The following is a 27,577-nucleotide window of genomic DNA, read 5'->3' on the forward strand; positions in this document are numbered from 1 at the left end:
GATGAATTAATGGAAGACACAATGAATTATGTGCATTTTCAAGCACTGTAAAAATGCATTTTTAATCACATATCTTTATTACTCATACTAGAAACCCAGTCTGGAAATAATACAAGGCTTTTCAGATAACAGAATTTCTAGTGGGCATTCAGTCAACAGCTCAAGATACGACCTGGTGATACAGAGATTTACATAACCAAAGCAGACTTGCTGAAACCAAGAAGCAAAAGGCTTCCATGAATCACAAAGCAATTAAATACAACTACTACATTTCTGTGGTGCACTGAAACACAAATCCAACTCCTGGGGACACTGGCACCTCTTCGCACACGTATCCCAAATTTTAGTGGCTTTAGTGACAAGGGATGTTCTTGGAGAAGGTATTAAAGCCCAGGATACTTAGGTTATTCTTCTGTTGTAAAGATGATGACAGCAGTACAGCAATTGCTTTGTAAACTTTAGCAGAATGTCAGCAAAAGCAGTGACATTTCATCTTAGGCACAGGTCTTGGTTACGATATAGTTTCCCACAGCTGTTTCAGCAATGGGTGTTCTGACAGTGACCCCTTCAACTCCCATGGAGACAACTTCCACTCCAGTGTCCTTTGGGAGATTTCACACCTTTGGAAGCTACTGAAGTGAAAGTTCTTGGCCTTCACTCGATTTCACTGCAAATTTATTGAACATGAAGAATACAACTCACAAGGGCTTCCAGGGATGGGCTTTAAGACACACACGGGCTGAAGACACATCCAGTGGACTATCTGAACTTAACATGCTTATTGCCCTTCGTATACGTAGGGAACACGATGTGGTGGTTTAGTTGGTGTTTTCTAGGCACTGGTTAAACTCTCCTCCTAAGGACATCCCAGGTAAAATATTTTGCTACTACAGCAGGATCAGCAATAGCCAGTGCTGATCAACTCTGTGCACAATCTGCAGCGCAACCATGCCATCCTCATCAATGTCCAATTTTTCACTGGTCCTATGAAGTTGTTTGTTTTTTTTAAATCATATCTGAACATGTGAGCTTCAGTTTGTGATGGATGGAAGAGGCAGATCATTCCCCAGTGGAAGCAAAGTCCATGGGAAAAAGTATCCCACACAAGTTTCTAATAAAAGCTGCACCACCTAAGGTCTTTCCCACCTTATGGATTTTGCCTGAATTGTGCCCTATTCATCCAGCCCTGTCTGGGGGCAGCAAGGTAAAGCCACACATTCTGAACATTCTCCCTATACTCCCAGCACAAACTACTCCATTCACTATCCCAAACACATCCTCTTATTTACTAGTCATATTTTTATATTCAGAATGATCACAAAAAGAACTTCTGTACTTTCTCTCTCCATCTCTTTCAAAAAACCAAACATTGGTTTAAAAGGCACAGAGAAAGCTAAAGGCATATTGACCTTCATATCTCTTTTGTTACTGACTTGGTTGAGATCTCGGCCCTCCTGAAGTGAGTATCTTTGATTTCTGCAAGAACAGAATTTCACCCTCAGCTTTTATGTCTCAAGAGTACACAACAGAGGTGACTAACACTCTGAGCCCTGAAATGTCACAAAGCTGACTTAATTGGCTAGGAGGGAACAAAACAAGACTGAAATACAATCTTCCCCCAAGTGGAAACTGCTATTCACTCCCTTTAGGGTCACTGACCACAAAGTTCCTAAAAGAAACAAGGACCAGTTTATTTTTCTTTGCTTTTAATTTGACTTAACCTTCTTCTGATCATTGTAACATAATCAAAAGCAATAAATCAGTGCATGCAAAGACTATGAGAGAAAGAAGTAATACTAGGTAGAATTTACTGGTCTTCAAAATAAACATGTGCCAGTATCATATCTAGAGAGGACTGGGGTTTTAAATACCCACTCCCTTACAGCAATGGTAGTGGAATAATTTCAGTTTCTGAAGAGCAAGTAAATATTTAAATACTCAGTAGTTGTATAATAGCTGTGCTGGAAAACTCTTCTCTCTGGAGGTAGAAGATCAATTCTCCAATGATGAGAGCACAGGATGTAGCTCTTAGCTTTGTTTCCTAAAAGATGAATCAGGAATCTGCACCTGCAGCAGATAACTATCACCTTTATTATCTAATTTGCATAAAACATTAGCAATCAGCAATGATACAACTAACTTTTCCTTTAGAAACAGGGTGTCTAAATAGATTTTAAAAGGTAACTATTTTGATACAACTCAACTCTGCCTGAATCTCTATTTCACTTGCGCTCATCCTTCCAGAAACTCCCAGGTCAGAAACTATTTTACTACCACAACATTTCCAGTGAGAAATGAACCTTACGTTTCCAGAAATAACTACCTCTGTGCTGGTACACACCTGCACCTGTCCATTTTGGATACCCAACCTAGCAACACTTCATTTACAAACACTGCTCAAAATCCACTCTCTGAAACCCCCCTTTAGAATACTTTTTATACTGGAAAATGCATTAAAACTGAGGCACTCAAAAATTGTCACTTTTCAGTCCAGACGTACATCATCTGATAAATAAGAGCTTCAGCAAAGGACTCACTATTAATGCTGAACACTTGCATCTGCTTTTGCAAGGAGTTTATGCATTAAATATGAATGAAACATACCGCTCCTCTGGAGTCTCCACATGAAATGTTCTTTCAATTACTGTGGTCCACTGGAGGCATCTAATGATAAATGTGTTTGGTTTAGGTCGCTCTGTCTTCATCAGCTGGCACTCTACCACAATCAAGGAAGAAAGAGTCATGGTACATAAGCAGGTTTAAATAATCATTTGTCTTTATTCTTATCTAGCAAACTGTTGCAATTAATCAGCCATAAAAATCTCTGTAAGTACTTCTTCAGGAGACTTGAGACAATTTACTGTGTTGATGAAACCAATAAATAGCTTGGGAGATAGCCATCTAAGCAGCTCCGAAATCAAATTCTGCTTTGAAAGGCTCCACATTTGGTCTGCCCATAGAGGTAAGCAGAAATGGGATGTGATAACACAGAAGCCATTCAGACTCAAGTCTCATACTCTAAAGGTCATCCAGAGCACAGCACATTTGATACACCTGGTGAACCAGTGGCAGGTCGGGAAGTCATTCGATAATGCAGCAATTACATACACAGAAACTAATGTCGAGCCCCCACATTCCCTCCAATTGACCTTCCTACATAAAACCCTGTCCGTGGCTTGCAGGGAGTTGAGAGAGAGCATTTGATCATTTTGCAGCGACCAGATGACGATCAGACTCAGCATTTCCAGCCCTCAAACACTAGAGGGAACATCAAACTGCAAAGGCACCCCCTGAGAAGACCCCGTTCCAAACGCCTTCGGGAGAGCTGCCGCAGTCGGATGCTGCACGGACACACAGCGAGCAGCTTCCATCACTGCCAGGGTTTAAGCACAACCTAAAAAGGCTACAGAAGTACAGCTACATGCAAAGCCACCACTTCCTTCATCAAAATCTTGAGAGCTGAGTGTAATTTTTTTCAATTTTTAAACCACATCTACTACTTTAAGCTTCTTAGGATTTTACAAGTGTTTATCCTTCAAATTAGGGCCAGAAAAATGCACCTGATAAAGGGTACACTTTAGCTCTACTAACAGAGATCTGAAAAACAAAAGAAAATCAATGAAATAGCAACAGGAGCCAAACCACTGCATTTTTAGATAAACATTAATAGAAAAGCTAATTAATTAAACAGCTCCTGCTAGAGGAAAGTCAAATTAAGAAACCAAGGGAGCAGGGGAAAAAAAAATAGAATATAATTGTGGGAGGTTTTTTCGTGCATTAAACTCTTTTCCTTGCAGTTAATGAAACCACAAGCTTGCTGTTATTTCTCTTCAGTTTCTAAATCGACTTCCAAGTAAATAAAAAGGCATTATGAAGACAAGAAGAAATTTCTGTTTACTGCTAGAGCTATGAACCTCCTCCACCATCAGCAACATGCAAGTCGAGGGCAGAATCCACCAGAATAACAGTACATGTTAGTAAGGCTACACTGCTACCATTAGGTTAATTTCACTATTGTGTAAATTTAGAATGCTCAGTTTTAAGTTCAAGCTCTTAATTAGCACCAAGATAAAATATTTACTGCCAGTGTTTTTTGGGTGCCATATTTTTGGCAATATATTTCATGCCTCATTTGCTGCTGGAATGATAAGCTTTTCAATTAGTAACTCTGCATTTTTCATGACAAGAAAATATAATTTTTCTTTAATAGCACGCTGAGGTTACACTGCATCCTACTAAACCACTCCAATTAGATCAGAGAAAGTTTATTAATGAGTCATGCAAAGGCTTTTGCGTGATAAACGGCACTCCTTCATTCACCCAGATTAAACGACTTCCACGCAGCCACGCTGGATTCGGCCTCCCAGCCACCTCTGTCCTCTCACAGAATGGCAACGAAAGCCAAACACCAGTGCCCGGGCTGGCGCAGCCCCGTGTGCCTGGTGCTGATAAATTCTGCTCAAAGATCTCACGCCTGTGCCCGGACCGCCCATCTCAGTTTAGCTGCCCTTCTTTATTTGTTGTTTGTTTGTTCTGCCTCCCATTTTTATCTGCTTAACATGATTAGATTAAGGCTGGGTTTGTCCTCAAGGAGCCTGCACAATGCAGCCCTAAGACACTGAATCTGCCTGAAGACTCAAAGAACAACATCAGGCTATTTCCTAACCTGCTGCTAATCCAGAGCTGTTCTCCCATACTTATACCGAAGTACGATGCTATGAAGAAATAAACAGAGAGGTTTTGCTTAGATTTTAAAAACACTTCAGAGTCACATTCTGAAGTAGCTGCACAGATATTTAAACTAGCCATGAACACCAGATTTAACCATTTAATTTCAGCATGATAAACCACGAAAGGCTTTTCCTGTCATAGAAAGGGACCAACTAAATGTCACTCTTCCCCTAAATCATCACTGTCCATTGATATTTGTTAAGCTTGCTGATCCAGCAATCTTTAAGGCATACAGCAAGATGAATAATAGAGATTTGTCAGTTAATAACCACTATAATTCAAGAATGTCACCCAGAATTGTTTTGTTTAGTGAACAATATGCTGTCTAATTACCCTGCTCAATCATAACAGCACATATCAAGAAATACAGAAGGCTTTACTTTTAAATTGCTTTACCAAAGTGCTGTACCACATAGGTTCTAGAAAGTTTGAAACTACCACTTACTTCTCACTATATATGACAATCACATGGATTTTATCAATGAAACAAATGAACAGTAGTTCCTTCCTTACTTTTAAACCCAACTGTGTGCTCTTCACTGTAGTTGAGAAGTTAGAGAAGCACCAAATTCACCTTCCCTAATGATGTACTGTACCATACACCACTCCAGCAGAGCTAGATACAGATGCTGTGTAGTATTAGGTATAATTTACAGCATGTTTGGGGGTTCTGCTATAAAAACAGTCACATTTCAAATAGGGGCAAAGGGTCGTTTGCCCACTTTGAACAAGTTTTTCCTGTGAAACAGGCACACGTAAGTATTCTCCATTTGCACCAGAGTAAGTAGTATAAACAGCAGCCTGTTAAAAATTATTTAAATTGCTCTGAAGAACCTCTTGATTCTTTCCTGGTGTTTGGTCTTTTAAAGTAAGTAGGACAGAGAAATTGTTCCTAACAGGAATAGACACCAAGGCATTCAAATGGAAATTACCATTTTGTATTTGAAAGACACTTAGTATTATCCCAGTGACTTTCTAAAATGTCACAATATTTGCTTTCCCAGCACTTAAGCTAAAAGGCAGATTACTTTCGATGAAAGTGTCAAACTCTGCTCCCTGTATAATGACATCACACTTAAAACAATAATGTCAAGGAAGAATCCTTCCTATTCCCGCTTTAGCTTCTTTAAGGAAGTGTATGGAGAAAAAAGAAAAAGGAAACAAAAAAAAAAGGAAAAAGGTAAATGAGGAAAAAAGAATGATGAAGAAATAAAACTTCTGGAAGAAAAACAGGAATATTATGTTGAAGTTAGCACCACTGGATAGATTCAACTCTGAACTGTTCAGCATGGCAAAAGCAAGGGGCCAGGAGCACCAAGTTACAGACCTGCACAAAGGTGGCTCTTAGTAACAGCAGACAAAAAATCCAACCACTAATCTAGCCATCCTGTGCCCTCTGATAAATGCTTGACTGCAGACACACACTCCTGTCCCAAAAGGAGCCCTCGTATTGTTGAGCAATTATGTTTTCAGCAGTACAACAAAACCACCACAGTCCATCTTCCTTTTTGACAGCTGGGAGAAATAATCCCTTTCTAACAGGAACAGCCTCTCTCCCTCCATGTGGTTTTTCACAATATACTGCTTTTCTCAGTTATATGGTTTTAAAGGTTTATAACCTAATAGGGAGACACACATGATAATCTGAAATTACAATTGGTATGAAGGCTACTTATCTCCAAGATTTACAACACAGCCCCTATTGGTTATTCATCTGCAGGGGCTCTGGAGCACAACTTCTAGGTACACACTTTTTTATTCCTTCTACTTTATTAGTGGTAAAGTACAGAACACAAACACAAATAAGACTCAAAAATCTGTTTAATACTCAGGCACCATCTTTCAGAAGTGTTAATTTGGGTTCTTTTGGGTTTGTTTTTTGTTTGTTGTTGGTTTTTTTTTAAATAAATCACCAATAGGTAAATTCCACAGAAAATAATCTCCTTAAACACAGCAAACATTGATATACAGCTATTTTAAAAGGAAAATTAGGTGGAGAAAAAGTTATTTAAAATAAATTGTGAACCTCTCTTTAGCTAGAGGGCTTAGAAACAAGTTTTCAAAAATGTATGATCAAAACCCTCACAGACCAAAAGGAAAAGGCTAGTGCATAAGAAGAGACTGTCAAGCACAACGAAATCACACACTATTTATTGCTAATACTTTCTTCATACCTATTAAGGGAAAAGACAGGTCACCATTAGTTATCTTGTCACTGTTTTCTCACTAATTGACTATTTTCTACTTCTCATGGGCTGACAGAATCACTCAATATAAATTTTACACTACAAGTAATAAAATTCCCTTTTAAAAAAAATCGTCCTTTTACTTGCAAAGATAAAAAAGCCTACACTATTTTACAGCAGAAGAGGGTAAAGATTTTAATCAGAAACATGGGACCACTTCCAAAGAACAGACTGACAGAGAGACAGCCTGCCATCTCATTAAAAAAAAAATCTGGTTCACTAATTAGCAAAAAAAGTCAGGGCTATCATGGTCTCTTGGAGGAAAAGAAAACAGAAGGATTAATTTTTACAAAATATTTAATTTACATTCCTCTCACCTTTCACTGGCAGGAGGCTTCTACAGGCCTGTGCTCTGGCCTACGCCTTCCTCCAGAGGCAGCTCAAATTCATTCACACTAACTCTACACGTTAACCTAAATGAAAGGATCAGGCAAGCAGGTTCAAAGGGAAAGCCCATGGTGCAAAATACATCCAAACAATGATCCCTGAGATTAGCTCAGCTGGTTAAAGCCTGGTGCTAGTAACACCAGGTTTGTGGGTTCCATCCCCCTGTGGGCCATTTACTTGAAGAGTTGGATTTGATGATCCTTGTGGGTCCCATCCAACTCAGAATATTCTGTGAATCTGTCAAAGTGTGGAGGGCACCCAGAAGGGACAGAAGTGCTGGCAGCCCTGCCTGCTACAGGAGAAATTAAATCCTGGTGGGGAAACAGCTGCTTCTGTGACCCCAAATCCACAATAACGACTTCAAGAAAGGAGGCCCCACTTCAGTCATCAAGGCCTTCCCGACCTGCCACTGGTTCACCACGCAAGAGCCACTGCTGGGAACATCCTCTCACCCACCACTCTGCCCACGATGCCTCTTCCAGAGGCTACAACTCATCTATAGGCATGTGCTGCGTCTTCTCTGACAATGCTCCGATGCCATGGTAACAAACCTGTTTATCTATAAATGCTGAGACTGATGGGCTCAATCTGCCAAAAAAGCACCATATTCCTGTTGTGAAAACTGATTTAAGTTAACCCATTTTAAAGGCAACTTGTACAAAGAAAAAGTGATGGACACATTTTTACTCCTTAGCACTGAGCTGCCCAAGTAATGCAGTTAGCAGCAAGAGGATGGAAGAGTCCTCCAGAAAGTGGATTTGTTAAAAGCCTCTGGCTATAGACCAAGTACTGAATTAATTTATGAATTAATGGCTTTCTGCTGCTTTACTTTACCTTCTTGATCTGTAAGAAGATACCAGTCTAAAGAGGAAAGTACCATGTCATTACTGAAATGAAAACACTATGACAATTCTCTCTCTAAAACGAGACAATAAGCCCCAAAGCCCTCTTGGCATCCTGCACAGAGGCACCAGGCAACAACATATCCATTATTTATTCCCATCATCACTCAAAACAGGTATACGCTGCTATTGGAGGAAAAACAATGAACACTTCCATTAATTCCTACTGCTGCCCAGTCCTGTTCCAGGAGCAGGGTGTCCCAAAATAAATATCTGCTTAATGATCAGCTACAAAGATGAACCCCCGTATTTCGAGCTACCCTGTAATGAAGAGGGAAAGCCCCTACCCTTCTCTCTGCAGAGCTTTGCTTTCAGTAGTCACCAGGAGCACAGAACAGATCATTGTTAATAACAGGTGCCACAATGATCTATTTTTAAGTGGTGGAACGAGACACAGGCAAATCACGAGACAGGAAAGATTAAGAACAGGAGAAAATAAAAGCTGGAAGTATACAGCAAAAGGTTAAAAACATGAGCAAGAAAAGGAAATTATCTTCAGTGTCTTCTATCACATCCTGTGCTGCAGCACCTGAGCAAAGTCGGAAATGTTTGCATAGGAGAGAGTGCAGAGGTTAGGAGATGTTATTATTTCCAAACCCTTTTGTTGGCTTTGATAGAAGAACTGTGGGTTTGTGGTCAAAATTAAGAAAAACCAAGCGTGTTTCATTAAAACCTGCACTCACTCTGCATTCTTTTATGCTAACAACTTAGTAACTGACCTATGTCAATGCCACTGGAATCCAGATCTGGTGGCAGAAATGCTTAGGCTGTGCCTGCCTGCCAAGTACATGCACCTGGGTGAATTTTCACTTTAAAGCTATTTGCTGAGTAACACACATACAAAATATTAACAAATAAACCCATTTTATTCAATAACCAGAAAGGGTAAGTTACTAGAAAACTTAAAAAAAAAAAAAAAGAAAAATCAGAGCATCAAACCTCTACATCACAAATCACTCCTGAGAAACACAGTGGGATTTATCAGCTCAAATAAACACGCTTAGTGTTTAGATACATTGCTCTGGGCAGGAGTGTCACTGATGCAGCTTACCAGCTATGTTACAAGAAGACATCAACCCCTAAACTGGACAAGGGAGCAGCAGAAAACACTTACGAGCTACTGAGAAGTTATTTAAAGGTGATTCCCGCTGGTCAACATCCTGCGGTCGTTCCTTGTAGCCAATGAAGGTGCCATCGTTCTTCAACAGAAAATACCGCGGCCTCCATGTTTTGATGTATTCTCCTGGAAAGAGAGGATGTGAAAAGGGAGACAACATCAGAAAACACCCCAAAATACTGACACACCAATAATTTCTGTTAATATTGAAACTACATGTCATCCTGACAGCAGCAGTTTTAAAAACATTCAGTTCAGTCTGATACAAACAGTGGAAAAAGAGACGCACTGAGTCACAGACTGATAGCGATGCTAGCCATGAAAATGGGACTTCATAAAAGGTAAACAGCTATGTTTTGTTCTACTATCCACTTCGATTTCCATTCAAATTCTGCAACATCTGCCTTAAATGCATTTTAAATTTTAAAAAAATCAGAGCAGATGTCCTATGTATTATTTTTGCTGTTGTCATTTTTCATACTGACAAGTGGAGAAATTTTTTTCATTTACATTTTGCAGCGCAAGTATTTTAAACAACAATGGGTAATTTACTAATTAGTCAACTGCTTTATCAAATGAACAGTCACTTTTAGACCATAAGAAGATAATTCTCTGCTTATGTTACATAACATCACTCACTTCTCTCACAACATCTCAAGCATGAAACACAAGATGATATATCACAATATGAAGGGGAAAACACTGGATGATGTATAGCCACCACAAAGCAGAAAACAAACATCTACTCTGAAAGATATGCCACCTTTCTTTGTCTGAAGAAACACTCTTTGCTCACACCACGCTACTGCTCATCTGAGTAACCTCCACAGCTGACACTTGTGTGACTGTGTTACAGCCGCATTCAAAATGTCCAGCAGTAGAATATGAAGAAAAGACTTAATCAAAACCTCAGTTATTTACTGGATTTATTAAGCTGGTCTTCAGGGAAGGAAGACAGAGGTCCCAGCTATGGCTCTTCTGTCAGTATGCTTCAGTTTTTTGCTTACTGACCAGATCATTGTTTTCTGAGGCAGTCTCTCAAGAACCTCAAATAGCTTTTCATGGTACCAGGCTGCCCCTCTAGGTCCTACAAGGTCCTGCAGTAACATTTCTACTCAAGTGAATCACAAAAATCTCATTCAAGGTGTTATTGAATGGCCAGTGAATGTTACTGTGGCCACAGAACTGGCCACACTTTTCCAATTCTGCTCACCCCAAAAACTGATTTAAAAATTTTAAAAGCAAATGGTCAACTACAAAGCACCCACAGCTGCACATCAACCATACCCTCCTCCCTTCTCACTTGTGATTTCTCACTTGTTTGTTTAACACTGGGGAAAAGATGAGGGAGCACACTAGGAGCTGAACTCCTTTTCCAGCCTGCCACAGCAGGACCATCCCTGTGCACCCTGTGATGCTGCCCTGCAGTAGCTGGTGCCCAGTGCCCACAGGTTCACCTGCTGGCAAGCTCTTCAAACAACGAAGAAGAGTGAGAGAAGGCTCACCAGATTTATTGGCTCTGGCAACCTTCTGCTGCTCTCCTGTTCTCCCAGGCTCCTCTCACACTCTCCTCCTTTCCCGCTGCTCAGCTTTCCTCCACTGGTAATTTCTCTCCCAGCAAAGTGCACCCTGCCCCAGGAACTCCCTTGCAGCTGCTTTGTCTCTTTCCTCTCCCCACAGACCTCCTCTCCGTCTGCAGTGCAGTTTCAACCTGCTTTGGCAGCAGCTGTGTCACTTCTCCGTTCACACTCACTCTTCTCCCTCCTGCACACAGAAGCAGAAGCAAGCCCAATGCCCACACCACACAGCCACGGGTGTACACAGCCCCCACCAGCTACTTTCACCTCTTTAGTCCTTGGTGGGCTTTCAATTTTGTAGTCTAAGCAAGAAACTAAGAGCTACTGAACTGTTAGAGAGAGTCACACAGAGCCACCTATGCAGTGGCCATGTCTGCACAAAACATCCACTTGAAACGGATGAAACAGGTATGGGGCAAGAAAGAGGAGAAAAAAAGGAGCACAAACCTCCTCAGTGTTTTTTTAGAGACAACTGTTACTGCTCTAAGTGTTACACCAACCTATAAGGGGTTTACGAAAGTGTCATCATCACTCCAGGAATTTCAGAAGAACTCACCTGTCATGGTTTAACATTTATAAGCAAGGAGGTAAATGTAGAAGGTTTTGTTGTCATCATCTTATTAATTCTGACCTTAATTAAATGCTGAAAACTTTCTGGGATCAGCAGGAGATTATGAAGCCTTTCACATTTAAATTATCAGTCCAACTCGGCCCAGATCAGTGAGATTACTCCAATCTCATTACTATTACACCACAGATGTGACTGCAGGGACAAGAAGATACATGGCATGCTCAGCCCAGCTCTTGACTACAGGTTTGCCAGGTAAGCAGGTTGGGGAGGTGGCTGCCCAGACTATCAGGATTTTGGAACATGCTGTTATATACCTGACTCATTGGTATTTTCGTCTCTTGCATAAAGCACATCCAGGAGATCTAAGAACCACCACATACCCCTTCTCATACACGCACTTAGGACTAAATCCAGATTGGATGGGACAAAAAATATCTGAACAGGGACAAGACAGAGAGCTTCCACTTCCCTTACTCTCTAATTTATGCTACACATCTTCCCCATTGGCATTTACAGAGGGGATATTAATTATTTGCAGATTCTGAAATGATTATCTGGTTATTTTCAGTGAAATATACGTAATTTTAAACAGAATTACACTGTACTGTCACAGGAGACATTCTCTTAGATTAGATGCTTATGTTTGGCTCTCATACTTTCTTACAGCTTTATCCCACCAATCTGCTTCTCTGTTAGAAACACATCCTCTAACAGGATTAATCACAGTCTTTAAAATGGTGCATTCTATACATATACAGCATCCTCCTCCACACTCACTCTTTCTGTGAGAAAAATCAAGGATTTCATTACTGCCAGCCTTTCTGCAGGGAGCATTCTGCTTGGATCTTCCTTTAAGCATTGCTTTAGCTGGTTATGGCTCCTGATCCACCTTTGCAATTCGCAAAGAATTAACATGATTTTATTTAAATTTTTTTCCACATGTCTGGATCTTAATGAATACTGTAACACGGCAATCTGACATATTATTGATTATTGTTCTTGCCAAGGAGAATGTGAGGCACAGTGCAGCATCTGTGGTATACATTTTTATTATATAACAGACTGAGGTTATACTTTTGCATCCTGCAAAAAAGTGGCAAGACACTGCCTGGTGTGTGACTCCCCAAACAGATGATCTCCAACTATAATTTACATTCAAGCCTGAGCAAGCTATCGTTCTTCTGCAGAAGCTCGGACACACCGATTCACCAACAGTCATCAAAAAGGTGTACAAAGTACATATTGTTAAGAAATAAGTTTATATTTTTATGATTAGCTAACAGACTATAAATGGCCAACAGCCCACGAGGACCACATCAAAAGGTGACAGCCAATCTGAGTATTAGAGGCAGAAAAAGAGTTTGTCAATACAGACAAAAAAAAAATTATGTGGAACTGCTGGGATAAAGCTGTCTGAAAAACATCAACACCTTTTCCTTCCTCCGATATACTCAGCAAGCTGTCATGCCTCAAGAGTAAACTGAGCTGTTTCAATTTTTGCCCTGTGTTCTTTGTTCCTGTTGCGGTTTTGTTTTTAAGAATCACAAGAAGAAGTTACTTCAAGTTACTAGTATTAGCAGTTATGTAGTCACACTATAAAGAATTGTACCGAGTACAGGAAATGCAAGCATGTGTGGCAAATTCTATCAGACAACACTAAAAAAAAAAATAATGATCCACCATGGAAAAGTGAACAATTTACAAAGCAAAACATTTTCTCCTCTGTGATTCATGGCTTGTGTAATGCCCTGGCAGAGCCTTCTTTGTTTTCAGTAACAGAATGCTAACACTGCAGAGACAGGAAAGCAAAAGCATGGGTTATAAATCCTACATATAAAATCCTGGAACCAAACAGACTCCTCTGTAGCTTGCTAGCTTTATTATTTAAAATCTTTATGTACCATTCTGTTTACTCCAAGCAATTTCCAAATTGCAAAGATTCCCAAACTGTATATATCTGGAAACATACACAAAGATTGTTATAGACTGATTTCCCTTTATTGCCTTGTGTCTGCCCCCACACACTGCACATTAAAATACTTAACACACACTTAGAATGTAAATCCATCTCATGCCAGAAAAGCTTTTTCTCTGTAACACATACTGCAAAGCACACTTAGGCCTGAATATTTCAGAAAAAGTTAAACACAAAACTCCTTTGGTTCATGAAAAGTTAATTCTGCTGAGGATTTACAATAATGCAGGGTTAGATTATTTTCCTCTCCTCCCCACAACAGTATCTCACCGAATCTGGAGCTGTCTACCACTGATAGAGTGTCTAACATCAGAAACAGCTGCCACTCCCTGGGAAGCTCACGGGGTAAGTGGAGAATAATGAGCAGCAAGCACCAGCAGAACAAAAGAAAATCCATCTTTATTTACCAACTGCTGCATGCTTGTTGCTGCATCAAGCTCATTCAAAGCCAACACCACACCCTTTAATTCAGAACAGACTATATTTAAGAAGCCTCTGCTTTTTTTTCTTTAATCAACTCATACATACCAATGGTTTGGAAAGAAAAAAAAATCATTAGGTTAACCAAGTCAGCATCCAATGCTACCCTTGATATTTACAAAAGCACCGGACCAACTATTAACTTTCTTATGGCCCAAAGTAACCAAGTAACAAGCCCAGGAGCACTCACTGAAAACAAGGTCTCAGTTACAAGAAATGCAGTCAAGTGGATACCAGAAATCTACAGATAAATAATACATTAAACTTTCTGCTCTAAGCATCAGAAGTAGCACCTTTAATCGAATTTAAGCTTAACACTCAAAAAATTAGAGCTTCTGAGTTATGCAAGCCTTCTCTACATTCCCACACGCTCTGATGATGTACGACACTCCCTGCTTGTACAGCCCCAGTTCCTGTCCGAGGGAGCATGAAAGTTATGCCAATCGCAGCGCTAATGTGCCACCCGTCAAAGGCAGAGTGACTCACTTCTGAGCCTCAATGGCCATGAGAAGTGGTCTGCATCCTGTCGGCCTAATAAGGACTCAGAAAACAGATGCCAATTTCCTTAAAGACGTGAAGCTTTCAGGAGCTGCCATCTAGTTCGTGCTGAGGAGTGGGACAGGGATTTACAGCTAGTTTTTACTGCTTGAGTAAATTGGGTAAGTGTCCACTCACTTCAAAACCAGCTGAAATCAGAACAGATTTGGAAAAAGAAAGCCGGGCTTGAAAACTTGCCTTTGCATTTCTAAAGCACTCGGAAGCAAACCCTTTCCAAGTACAGGGAGCTAATTCTGGATCTTAACGACCTGACATCAAACAATTAAGTCTAGGGTGACCTGAATGAAAACGCTCATCTTAAATATGTTTTGTTTTTTATAAAAATAGCAGCACAGACACCCACCAGGCTGGTGCACCACTCTTCGCTCCCCTTAGCAAACTGTCAGAACAAGATATTTAAACACAGTAGATTTTCGGTAGCTTAGGGAAATCAAAAAGAAAGGAAAAAAAAGAGGTTATGTTAATGTCTTTCCCAACACGCTGGCAGAGAGAGGAGGACCTCTGGTTTGTCTGCCTATTCAGAGGCGCAGCGAAGGGGCCGGTTCTTTGACGATTTTTTTTGGGCCCCTCTCTGGATGCCTCCTCGGCCACCGCCTCCAGCACAGCTGCAGAGGCGCTCCCTGTGCCTGGAATCTCAATGAGGCGGCCGGGCCTGCTGCTGGAGCTGCCCCCCGGTGGGGAGGGCACCCACAGCCCACGGCCACTGCGCCACGCCAGTGCGGCAGGAACAGCTCAGCTCCTCTGCATGGCCAACGCCGCACGGCTTGGCTCTTCCACCTCCTCTGAGCATGGCCAACGCTGCACAGCTCAGCTCCTCTGCGCCTGGCACGGCCCTAAAGTGGGGTATCGCAGTCCCAACCAGCTGATTCAAGGCACGACAAATCGGTTCTCCACTTTCTTCCCCCGCGGGCAGTGGGACGGCTGTGGGGTGCATGGCCAGGACTGACGTGACTGCCAACAGGTTCAGGAGAAGTGCCGCCTCCTCCTCCTCGGTTTCAGCTTTTCTAAACCTCCTGCCATTTCTCACGCTCAGGGAGAGTTGCAATCCAGGGCACCTGCTTCATTATCATATCTTGGGGGAATATGAGGGGGGAGGGAGATGGTGCTGGAGGTGGGGCGAAGGGTGACGGATGAGCCGTCTGGCCTTCGAGCAACAAAGGGAGCCGCAGAAGGACAACTCCTGGTCACCTGGCCCCCCACATCTGTAAATTAACTTCAGAAAGCAGCACACAGCCTTTGCTTAGGGCTTCCCACAGCGCTAGGTAGAAAAGTAAATGTACTGGAAGCTGCCCCTGTCTTTAGTTACACAACAGCACAGCTGGGAAACACCTAACGAAGAAGGCAACGGGTGCTCTGATTCACAAAGCCGGCCATGGGAGAGATGAGAAGTCAGATTATGGAGAAAGAAAAACAGATTCTCACCCAATACTCTCTCTATGCAGGGGATGGACAACTACCACGTTCTCAGATTCCATCTCTGCCAAAGGGTTTGAGATCACCAGCCAACACCACCACTGCAGAAGATGACACCTCTGTATTTTTTACCACTATACTTCAACTGTATAGTTATGTAAAACTGAAACATGGAGGTTTATATTTTCCTTTTCTTCTTTTTTTTTTTGCTGAATTTCAGTTTAGAAGGTCAAAAATGTTGCCATATTGCTTACAGCAATCAATTTAAGCAATACCAGATATTCCCAAAGGAGCAAAAGAGAATTAATCAGCATGTAAAAAACTCCTTACTCCTACCTTTGGCACAGCTTAGTCAGACTAGTCCTAACCTACAGCTGTCTCCGGTGGGAGAAGATGTAAATGAAATTTCATTAAAAACAGCAGTTTTAAGGATAGCTACATAAATTACAGGAAAATATAAAGTGATTTCTTAAGCTATCCTGAAAACAATTTCAGAGTGAATTGCATCTTCACTACCTCATGGTGCAAACAAAAGGACTTAAAAATACCATGAGGTGTCCCAACACAATTAGAGAAATCTTTACTGCAATAAACTTGCAAGCAGCTACAGCATTGTAACAAAATAAAACATTCCTGTAAAAGAAAGTGCCATCATGTATTTCTCTGCTTCTGACAGGTGCCCAACTCTCTCCCATTTTTATAAATAAATAAAAATGACAGAGGAGGTGTCAGATTCACTGAACTGAATTAAGCATACTTAGAACAATTATTTCTCCCCAAGTCATTTTTTACCTTGACTATGATGGAAAATAGCACAAGCAGCTAACAAGGCACTTAAGCTAATAAGCCTCTGCAAGTTTTTAAATACCTTCCCTTAGAGGAAGGAGGTAGCTACAACTATTCCTCAAGATCAATCTGAATACAGTCAGTATTTCTGCAAATCAGGCTCTTAAATACACCCCATGTACTTATAAAAACAGTGTGACTTAGTCCCCCAAAGATTTTATGTCTACTACAAATACAAAGAAAAATAAAAACTAAACCAAAAACACCAAACACAACACACCCTGGTGTATTTGAACAAGGATGGGCTTTCTAGACAGCATCTGAAAGCTGATTCAATTATTCTACCTCTTTGCCTAAGAATACTTAGCCATGACTCCTGTGTTTATCAGAACACATGCCTGATTTGAGTATCACAAACCCAGTTTTGTTCTTCAGTAAATCCCATCTAGAGACTGGCAGTGTCTGAGGGGACAAAGCAAAAAAACACACACAAACCAAAGCTCTTTCAGAACAAACTAAGACTGAAATCACAGTTAACTTGTATTCCTCAAGTGGCCTAAACATAGGGGATGTTCAGGAAAAGCATCATTAATTGATTACAAATTGTTTTAGGTCACTTCCCTCACTCTGCCCCATTAAAAAAAGATTAGGTGAGTCAAAGACTCAGGCAAGAGTGATTTTTATGATGTATTTATTTGCTTTATTAGCATTAAACCTAAAAAGTACTCAACAGAGGTTTCTCATTAAAATACCGAAGTTGTGGAGGCTGAGGGAGGACCTGGTAGATTGGAGTGTGGCTGACCATGGGAAAGCAAGAGCAGGGGAGGGAAAAAGCAGGACACAGTCATGAAGAAAACAGAAAACATCCACATCGAGGATGTTTTCATCCACCACTCCTTAAGTCCCTGGCTCGCTCTTCTAGGCTCCCATTACCACATCATTGTGTCATTCACAAAGCGAATCAAAACCTCAGGGAATTGTAAAGAAATGGAGAAAAAAAAAGGCTAAAGGACATTGGGGAGATCTATGGAAACAGCAGCATTTCTAAAACAGATGATATGGACCAACTTCAGAGACAGTTTGAAAAGGAGAAAAAAAGCTCTCTTTGTAAAAACTAAGCTGCAGAACATGGACTTCAATAAATAAGCAATTTATGGAGAGTAAGAAATTAACACATTGTATTGTTATCCTTTAGCTTCTGGGTTTGAGTCCTAATTTTCAACATAAATGCATGGAGTTGTTTTTGGCCATTTACAATAAAAGCACTACCAGTAATTGTGTGACCATGCTGTGCATCAGGAAATTTCTTAAAAGAGCCAAGAAAATAAAATCAATGTAGAATTTTAAACACGTTTATACAAACAGTTACTGGGTAAGTATTTTGTAGAAAGATGAATGAAAGCTAAGTTAAGCAAACATTTCAATGGAAAAAATAAGAAGTAACATTAAAAAAGGTGGTGTCTTTATAGGGCTGGGGTTAATCTGGAGTTCCCTTCTTCATTTTGTCACTGGCAAGTCTACAAAATCCTGAAGGAGCACAAGGAGACCATGTTAGTTCTAATAAAAAATTTCATTTATCTTGAGGCATTTAATGGCCATCAATGGAAAAATTAGAAGCACTTCCCAGAAAGCAAGTTCTAATATTTGTTATCATAGCAACCTCCTGGTTACGCCTCCAAATTTAGTATTCCACAGATAAGTTTTACTGAGTCACTACCCCAAACTCAGCAATGAAAATCTCCTCCAGATAACAGGAGTGCTGCCTCACTTAGGAGGAATTTTGCAAAGTAACTTAATTGCATGCTGAGAATTTATTAAAGCAACTTCACCACTGAGTAGTGTAAGAGCAGAACAGCCACCGTAGCTCTGCTGCTAAGCTTAGCCGAGTAACACAGGCATAAGAAACTTTGCCAAGGATTTCTGTGCCTTGGACTGAGGTGTGTCATCACCGTAAAGCAGAGCACAACCCATACTGCTGCCTCAACAGGGTCACAAGCTCAGTCAGACACACGATTACAATTAATTTATTTTTATAACAGACAGTAAAAACATTGAGTTTTAATACAAACAAACAGCAAAATTCCTGCTGCATTTCAGCGGTACCACGATTTAGCCCTGTAACATGGAAACATGTCTAAAATGCAACTAAAACCAAATACATATAATCACAAGTATTTTTTGAACCCCGAAGTTATCTGTTATATTAAGCTCATTACACTTCTCCCTAACAGCTTCAAGCTCCAGGAGAGATGTATTCCAGTAAGTCACAAGATCTGTTTCTTACACAAGGAGGAAAAGAAATAAAGACTAACCTGAAAAAGACACAATGAAGACCCACCTACTTTGACACTGCTACCATAAACTAATTTCCTTGTTGCCAACAGCATCTTGCTACACTAAAGTCACTTTTCATTTTAAAAATAGAATAAAAAAATAACAGTATACCCCACAAAGAAGTGGGAAGCATATAGACACAAAAGACGGGAGCTTGAATTGCACTTTCCAGTCCGCAGTGCCGCATACCTTTGTTTTGGGAAGACATGGCAAAAATTCCAATCTTCTCTATTCAGACTGCTCCTATAAGCAGGGGAAAAACAAATATCACCTCCTACCCCCAGCCTGCCCTAAACTCACACTAGTTTCTGTGGCCATCAAATCTGGCACTTGCCTCACTGGATCTTCTGAGGTCAGGGACTGCTGCATCAGCCCCACCTTTCCTCCGCACCTGGTTTTCCAAGCACAGCACACCACAAAGCTGCTCTTCACCATGCACATTCCTTCATCTACCCAAATCCTTAAAGCCCTATCCCATAACCGAGCACATTCCACTCTGCAGTTCCATCTTCCCACTCTCACTAGGATGTCCCCAAAGAACAGAAGCAAAACAAACTGCAAAGCACATCCCTGTAATGCCTAACTGCATTACAGCTACCCATCAGGTATAGAACTTGCAACAACTACAACAGCTGTCCAGGAAAGTCAGATTGCCACACTTCAAGTATGAGAACACCAGAAAACCATAAATAAAGCGTTAAACGCATATGACAACTTTTTGCTTTTTCTTGTTTATAACTTTTTTTTTTTTTTAAGAAAGGAGAGAGAAAAAGCCCTACAGGTCACCTGGTGTAACATTCCTGAAGGCCATCTGGGGCTGCGCTCGTGCCTCAGGGACCTCCGGCAAGGAAAGTACAGACGAAGGTACAGAAAAGCCTGCATGCAAGCCCTGCTTGATGCTTAGCACACGCTCTGTTTTACAGCATTTCCTGCCACTGTCCCTGAGCTGACACTTTCAGCTCAGGTGGCAGCTGCTGGGGGCTCCTCTGCCACTCCAGGGATCAAGCCAAGCAAGGCCACCCTGCAAACCCTGCTGCTGCCAGTAAGGTGGGAGGGGAGCAGGAGGAGAAAGGGGGAGGATAGAGGCACCTTTGGGAGGCAGAAAAGCGTGCTAGACATGAGTTAAGATGTGGCTACAATTCTGGCTGAAATCTGCTGCATCAGAGCAGCGTTGACAAAGGGACAAGCTGATGGGCACAAGGGAAGGCGCTGACTGGGCTGAGCACACGGGCAGGCAGAGAGAGGCGGCAGCCTGACCCCCACCCCAGGCCACACCAGTTGTGCCTGTGGCCATCACCAGTCCTCTCCTGCTCCTGTCCCAGCACCAACGCAGGCAGCTGGAAGTGCAGGTTGTGCCCAGTCCATGGGGAGAGTATGCTCCTCACTCACGACCTCGTTCTTGACACACAGCCAAATCCAGCAAGTTTAAATATCAAAGCTATATCCTTTAGATACACACAGACACGTAGGTATGTTACACAGAGCTAACGTGGAGCCTGGCTGTGAACACAGTATCGCTGCACTGACCCTGCTCCTTCACATGCACAGCCAACACACACAGTAAAATCTTCCAATGTCACACTGGCCACAAAGACTGTACCAGGTCTGGGGAAGCTATAAAGTTTAGATTATTCCCATGTTAATGCTTTTGCACATTTCTTTCCCCATCCCCTGTGAGAAAACCTTTTTAACTTCAGGATTACAGCCTGAGTATCAAATTAAGAGACAAAAATGTTTCCAAAAAGCAGTCTCTGAACACTTGCAATTTTCATTTATCCATCCACCACATACTAAATGAACCTTGGTTATGGGCAGACTTATTGCAAATTATGGTTTTCTAAATGAAGACACATTTGGCTACAGAAGTTGGACAGTACAGGTAACACCCTCTTCTTTAAAAAAAAAAAAAAGAAAAAGAGGGAACAAAGGACCCAAATAAAAATTACTGTCCTGGTATTTTATTTGGTGGTAAAATTGCAGCTCAACTAAAAGATTAACTAAGCACAAATCCGCTACTGGGTCCCTATCAATGGTTTGAGAAATGTCTTTCTATACACTTTTCTTCTCATCAGAGAATCCAAATTTCCTAGTTTAATCATTTTCCCATTTCCAAAAGAAACTGAAGCCTTTTTAAGCAATGAAAACATCTAGCTATTTAATCACAGGTACAGTAAAGATTTAAATGGTTTCGAAAAATTAATCCTTAATGATAGAAGTTTCCCAGGGAACATTAAATCAACAGGTTCCAAATTTCAGGTGTAAAATCTGATTGAAACTGCTGCTCTGCAAAACTACAACATTCTCCTGGCCATCTTTATTGAAAAGGCAGCCTGAATTGCTACTTCCATAAAGAAATATATCCAATATTAACAGGACTTCTACGAAAAATTCTTGATGGCATGCAAGGACTCCTGTAATTAACCCAAAGGTAAAATTTACAGTAATTGGTCATATAGAAATCAACTGCTCAGCAGATACGCATACATGCAGGCTCTCGTTTCATGCTGCAGTTGGAATTTCTACCAAATTCTGGGTGGTGGCAATTAAACAGCTTCATTTGCAGTCCTCTGTTCTTTGCACCTAATTCATGACAGCACACAGGATGAAGTGAAAGGTGGTTATGGCATTTCATCAGGTATGCTTCCATGTCTTAATCTTCAAAAAGGAAACTACAAACAGTAAGCTGGAAAAAAGATGATGATGAAAAAGCAAATAAAACGGGAGAGGGAAATAAATTTCATTTTTTAAAAATTCCTTTTAGGATTATAAACATCGGTGCCTTTTAGAAAGAAGAGATTCAGCCATATTCCCCCTTCCTTTGTACTGAAGTTTAATAACATTCTCTCCAAGTTACCAATTTTGAGAAAATCACTGGATAAACACTTGTGTTAACCCAGCTACATGGCTCAGTGCCAAATGTAATGCCAAACTTCCCAGTTGCAAAACGAGCTGTTTTTACACACCAAAGTAACCACGCAGCAGGCCTGCCGAGCCTGAAGACAGCTGACAGAGATGACTGTTGCTGTCCCCCCATTGCACCGACATCCATCCAAATACCAACATCTGCTGTGCTACAATTTACTTTTTACACAACATTTAGCAAAACAGTGCCTCTGACTGCAACATCATTAAGGAAGTAACAACAAATAAATCGCAAAGTCCCATCAGACAATTGTAAAATTAAAGCATAGCTTGCCTTGCATACACTGAGCTTTAGTTCAGACGTATTGGACTTCAGAAATAATAAGCATTAGAAAGTGTTTTATTTTATTAAACACACAACACAAAATTCCGTAAACCATGACAAGTGTAATCCATCATTACAGTGTAAATTACAGTTCTGAGGATATTGACTTGACTAAATCGGCAGAGAAGCAGATGCCTGCGAGGCAGCACGGCCTGCCCGGGACCATCGCAGCAGCCCAGACTCCTAACAAGATTACACCGTGCCTGGGAGCATAAGCTCTAAATTCAGGGCCCGCTCCTTTCCAAATACCCAGAGTGTGTATTTGTGCTTGCAAAGTAAGGAATTAACATTCCTAGAAACTCAAGTGCCCTTTGCTTTAAAAGCAGGGCTGAGCATGGGGGCCAAAGCAATCGAACACCACCACACAGAAGGGAGCTGGGCTCTGGTAGTGAGCCCTGTTAAAAATCAACAGTGGAGGGGGTTCAAACCAGGATTTTGGCTCCTAAGTGCAAGCCAAGTCTGGTGAGTGGTTCCACTGTACTGCCCAACACAGTTCACACCACAGAAGACCCAACACGATCGGTGTCCTCCAATTAGCTCACACCTGCATCACTCAGGGTGCAAGTCAAAATGGGGCTGCACTGCCACCCTGACACTGCCACACGGCTTGGGCTTTTATAGGCACACAGGCAAAAGAACAAAGAATTTTAGTCTTTAAAATCGTGACCAATTTTAAAAACCAGCTCTTTGCTCCTTCTGTCCTGCAGTAAGCCTGTGAATGCAAAAACAGGAAAAAAAAACCCACCTCACTTTCTTTTGAAAAGCAGATACTGAAATGAAAAATTTAATGAAAAAACAACCTGAATTTTATTAGGCATCAATTAAAGGGTTTTCCCTCAATCTTTCTGCTCCTCATCATCCTCTTTAACATCTTTAATCAAAAAAATGTTTGAGTTACAAAAAGCAACATTTTTTGTTGGAACAATCAGTCCCCCTACATCTCCAGACAACGTGCCTGTCAGGAACAACAATATACCCAACACTCAGCTCAAGATACAAGAACTTGGCAGGCTGTATTTCAAAGCAGTTTCACCAAAACAATACTGTTTCCCTTAAATCCCTATCAGTTTAATAGTGGAAGACAATAATATTTCAGATAACATAGACAGCAAGCGTTTTGGTAAGTTCAGTGGACATTCTTTATCCAATCCAAAAATAGCCAATGTCCACAGCCACATTAACAGAAATGCTACTTCACCTTAATTCATGCTAAAGGCAAGGGGTTAAGGCTCAAATACTTCTCGGGGTTTTGGCCAGTGTTGATCTGTGTTAGACCAGTTATATATGCACACACACAAATACATATATTTATATTTATATGCCCACTGTGGGACACAGGAGAAGCTATGCAAAGCACAGCCTGTGCCCAGATCCTCTCCCAGGCAGGGGTTTAGAGGACAGACTCCTCTGTGCTAGCTACTACATGTTTGCACAACACAAGTCAAGGTCCAATTGGAAACTTATTTGTAGAGTTGTTCCTGTGCAAACTTTAAGTTCAACCTCTGAGTTCAGAGCTGAAACACTGTTTGTTTGTCCATTTATCCCCTGGCATGGTTGGCTCTTTGTCAGGCAGATGTATGCCACATGCAAGTCATTTCCCAACCTCTCTGCTCCACCTCCCTCCACACACTCTGCACACACTCTGACCCCTCAGCAAATGTTCTGAGAGAGGAGGAAGTGTTTCTGACAGTTTACATACTCTTCACAACAATTTTATGCCTGAGTATAAATGTCTTCTCCTGCACTACTTGTAAGGAAACAAAGCAAAACAAACACCACTTCCCAAAAACTGAATGCCCTAAACCTAGCAGCAGGAAGGGGGAGGGAAGGGGTGGAGAGGAAAGGACAGAGAGGATGCATTACACTAAAGTTATTTTTGTCCTGTTCAAGTGGATGGGCAGAGACAACTAAATATAGAATTTATCAAAGCAGGTGAACAAGAAAGATGACACGAGCGCCATGTTCCAAGGAGCAAGCAATAAACGAAGTATATTTTCACTTCCTGGCCCAAAAAGCTCACAAAACCAAACTGATTTGCATGAGCAAGATTCAACTAAACAAATACTCAACTCACTGCCTCCTTCCCTTCAGGTATGTGATGATGTACATGTTAAGCAGACAGGTTTTCTGTCTCTTACCTGCTTGTACTGTATATAAACAAGACTATAAAATCCACACTAAAATGGAAAGAGCTTCACTCTGCGGTGACTCTGGACAGAAAATCTTCAGAAGAAAGTATGCTTGCACGTACAGCTGGGTAATAAAGCTTCGCTTGAAATCAAACATTAAGGATTGTTATGTTGTCAGTGGCAACACAAAGGATGTGGTTTCTATGAAATTTAACCGGTTATAGGGACAATTGCTTTCTTTTGGTCACACTGCAGTCCAGGGCTTGCTCAGAGTAACTGCTACAGTAGTTTGGATTTCTCAAGTGAAAATCCATGCTTACGTATTTTTAACTCCTTCCAGGGTGTGAGTTAGTCTGTGAAATGCCCTGGGTCGCAGGTGCCAGAAGCACACACTCCATTCAGTAACCATGAGCAGGCCAGGCTGAAATAAAGACAGCCAAGACTTACCAGGCTCTTGGGCTTACAGAGCCTGTAGCCAAGGACCTTAACAATCAGAAGGACATGAAGTGCTTCTGTAGGCACACAGGAGTGAGCAAGGAAACCTTCAGAGGAAAGACACGGCACCGGTCAAGCCATGACCTCAGTGGAAGCCACATTCACATCAGTGCCATCATCTACCACTGGGCTCAAAAAACAGAAAGCTTTTATGTGGAATATTTCCCTTCTTCCATCTGTGCTCCCAGTTACCACAGTATCCAAGAGCCCCACAGTTTGAGCTGCATTTGTCCTCACAACATCCCTGTGAAGTAAGGAAGTGCTGTTATCACCACTTCACAGACAGGGAACTGGGGCAGAGAGAGAGAAAAATAACCCTATCCGAGGTGATTGTATAAGGAGGAAGTTTGTGGCAGAGCAGGGGAAGACTGGCTTCGATTCTCCATTCCAGGATTGTACCCTCATACACCAGACACCTCTTCAGCTCCTAGATGCTCTGCCTTCAGTTTGACTGCCCTACCAAGTTCCCCTGGGCCACAAGGAATGGGAAATGCATACGGCTTTTAGCAACAGCATTTCCAGCCCAAGAAAAATGGAAGAGGGTATCAGATGTAAGGGTTGTTTGCATTCAGAAGTCCAAGCCTGAACAAGGAAAACAACTTCCAAAATAACCACCATTATCCTGGTATTGTGGGAAAAGGAAGGAAGATGTATCAAGTTTTCAAAGCAGAAAATTAAAAACATCCATGACAGATCCTAAGTATAATTTTAAAATAATTAGTGAAAGTTTAACAGGAAGCTGGTATTAGACATGCATCCTTCAAGAATCTCCCTGTTCTAGACATCTTAGGTTAGAACAGTAAGAAATTTCTAAAAAGTGCCTTTGATACTATAGCTATCTCATTTCAGACACAGATCCAAACACAGGTCTAATGTAGTTTCATATGGAGACCTTGGCTCCAGACTTCACACAACAACATTGTCTTAGATAAAACAAATTCCAGAGGCTGCACACTGCTCAAGGTTTCCCATTCCTGGCTGAGCCAGGCTTCAACCCTCAACAGCTCTCTTTTCTAAGTGAAACAGCGCATCAGGTCCAAAATTTACTCTGTCCTTTGGGACTCTAGTTGCAGCCATCCAGAGAACCTGTTATGAAATAATCTACAACTTAAGAGCATTCCTAAAGCAGCATTTAATGTCAACTGTTTGAGGTGACTATTACCCTGAAACAAACAGCAGAGATCCATCACACTATGGATTACCAGGTCTATTGAATCTTACTCCAAAAGGTGACTGCTCATCTTAATGGCCAAAAAATGACAAGACTGCTACTAAACCATCACGAACAGGCCTTGATGAATGACACAAGGACTAGGACAAAGAAATAAACTTGTGAGTTGGTGATAGCTGAGGGCACCTACTCAGCCATGATGAACTTGCAGGTCACCTCTGCTATCCATGGACTTATTCTGTCAATCGCTGCTGGTAAGCTGGACCTCATGGCCCAGGCTGTGACTTTTACAACAGGCTCTTGCTGTAAACTTCAGTCACCAGCAACACGATGTGCATCTAAAGCACACCTCCTCTGCCACAGAGTCTGAAGGACCTGGAGCCAACCTCTGCCACAGAGCCTGAAGGAGCAGTAGCCAACCAGCTTCTTCTGAAGGCTGCACTATCCGGCACCTAAGTCAACTTCTACCAGGGACAAAATAGAAGCCCTGCTTGAAGGTGACCAGAAAGAAGAGAGCTAGTTCCACCACACATCCAGCTGCTACTCCCAAATCTTTCCCCCTTCTTTTATACCAGGACTATAAAAAAGTGAAGGAGAAAGGCTGGGATGAGGTTAGAAACATTTCTACTTTCTGACAGTGAGCCTCACAGCAACAACAGCCAAATAAACAAACGAAACCAAAACTTCCAGCAGCTTCAGAGCTACATAGCAATCTTAGTAAACTAGATATTCTAGCAATTAAAGCAAAAAGCAACTTTTGGGTTCAGAGTACAGACCAGAGCACTTATAAAAACTAGTAAATAAGCAAAGTTTATTACTCCAAGTTTTGAACCTTTCCCTTGAAAAATCACAACTTCTGTATTTGAACAGATCAGCCAACACTGAAAAATGAAAAGGCCTGTTTTTCCAGACAACTGAGGAACTGCTATTTATTTTCTGTTTGATGGCCATCACAAGGAATATGAAAAATAAAACTACCTCTACAAAAATAAAACACCTTTACAAATGGGGTTGTTATTCTCCTTCAAAATCAAGGTGGGCTTTGCCTGAGATTCCCAATACCCCAATATTAAACTGGTCAAGAATCACAGAATACTTTATTGTCAAAAAGAGCCATTTGAGGTGATCTGGTCTGATCACCCTTCACAAAGTGGGGCCACTCAGAACTCTACAAGAGAAATCCTAACACTAATACTGCATGTAGGTAATTCAGAATTTAAAAAATACAAACACAAGAAAGAGAACAAATGCAACTTTATCAAACTGCAATTTTCAAATCAAATTTGAGGAACAAAATCTCAAGCCTGCTTGGCCCTCATTTAACCTCCTTACCTCCAGTAACTGGTCTGAGCATTCTAAGGGTCAACAGAAAGACGAGTACCAATACATTCTCTGTGTGTTCTGGGCATAAAAAGGAGAAATGAATTCACTGTTCCTCCATGGTTTATTTCACCACAT

The 27,577-nt window shown here is 41.3% G+C and overlaps 1 protein-coding gene across 2 annotated transcripts in view; it reads right to left on the minus strand.

The window, feature by feature from the left end:
- AKT1 (AKT serine/threonine kinase 1) overlaps positions 1-27,577 on the minus strand; it is a 78,391-nt gene that overhangs the window by 29,731 nt on the left and 21,083 nt on the right. For both annotated transcript variants that reach the window (XM_069018425.1, XM_069018426.1), the window contains exons 3-4: positions 9,381-9,509; positions 2,605-2,716 (exon numbers count right to left, since the gene is read on the minus strand). In XM_069018425.1, the coding sequence (XP_068874526.1) occupies positions 2,605-2,716; positions 9,381-9,509 (241 nt within the window). The remainder of the gene's footprint in view (positions 1-2,604; positions 2,717-9,380; positions 9,510-27,577) is intronic.

This window comes from Aphelocoma coerulescens, chromosome 5 (assembly GCF_041296385.1).
Source record: "Aphelocoma coerulescens isolate FSJ_1873_10779 chromosome 5, UR_Acoe_1.0, whole genome shotgun sequence".
NCBI classification, from domain to species: domain Eukaryota; kingdom Metazoa; phylum Chordata; class Aves; order Passeriformes; family Corvidae; genus Aphelocoma; species Aphelocoma coerulescens.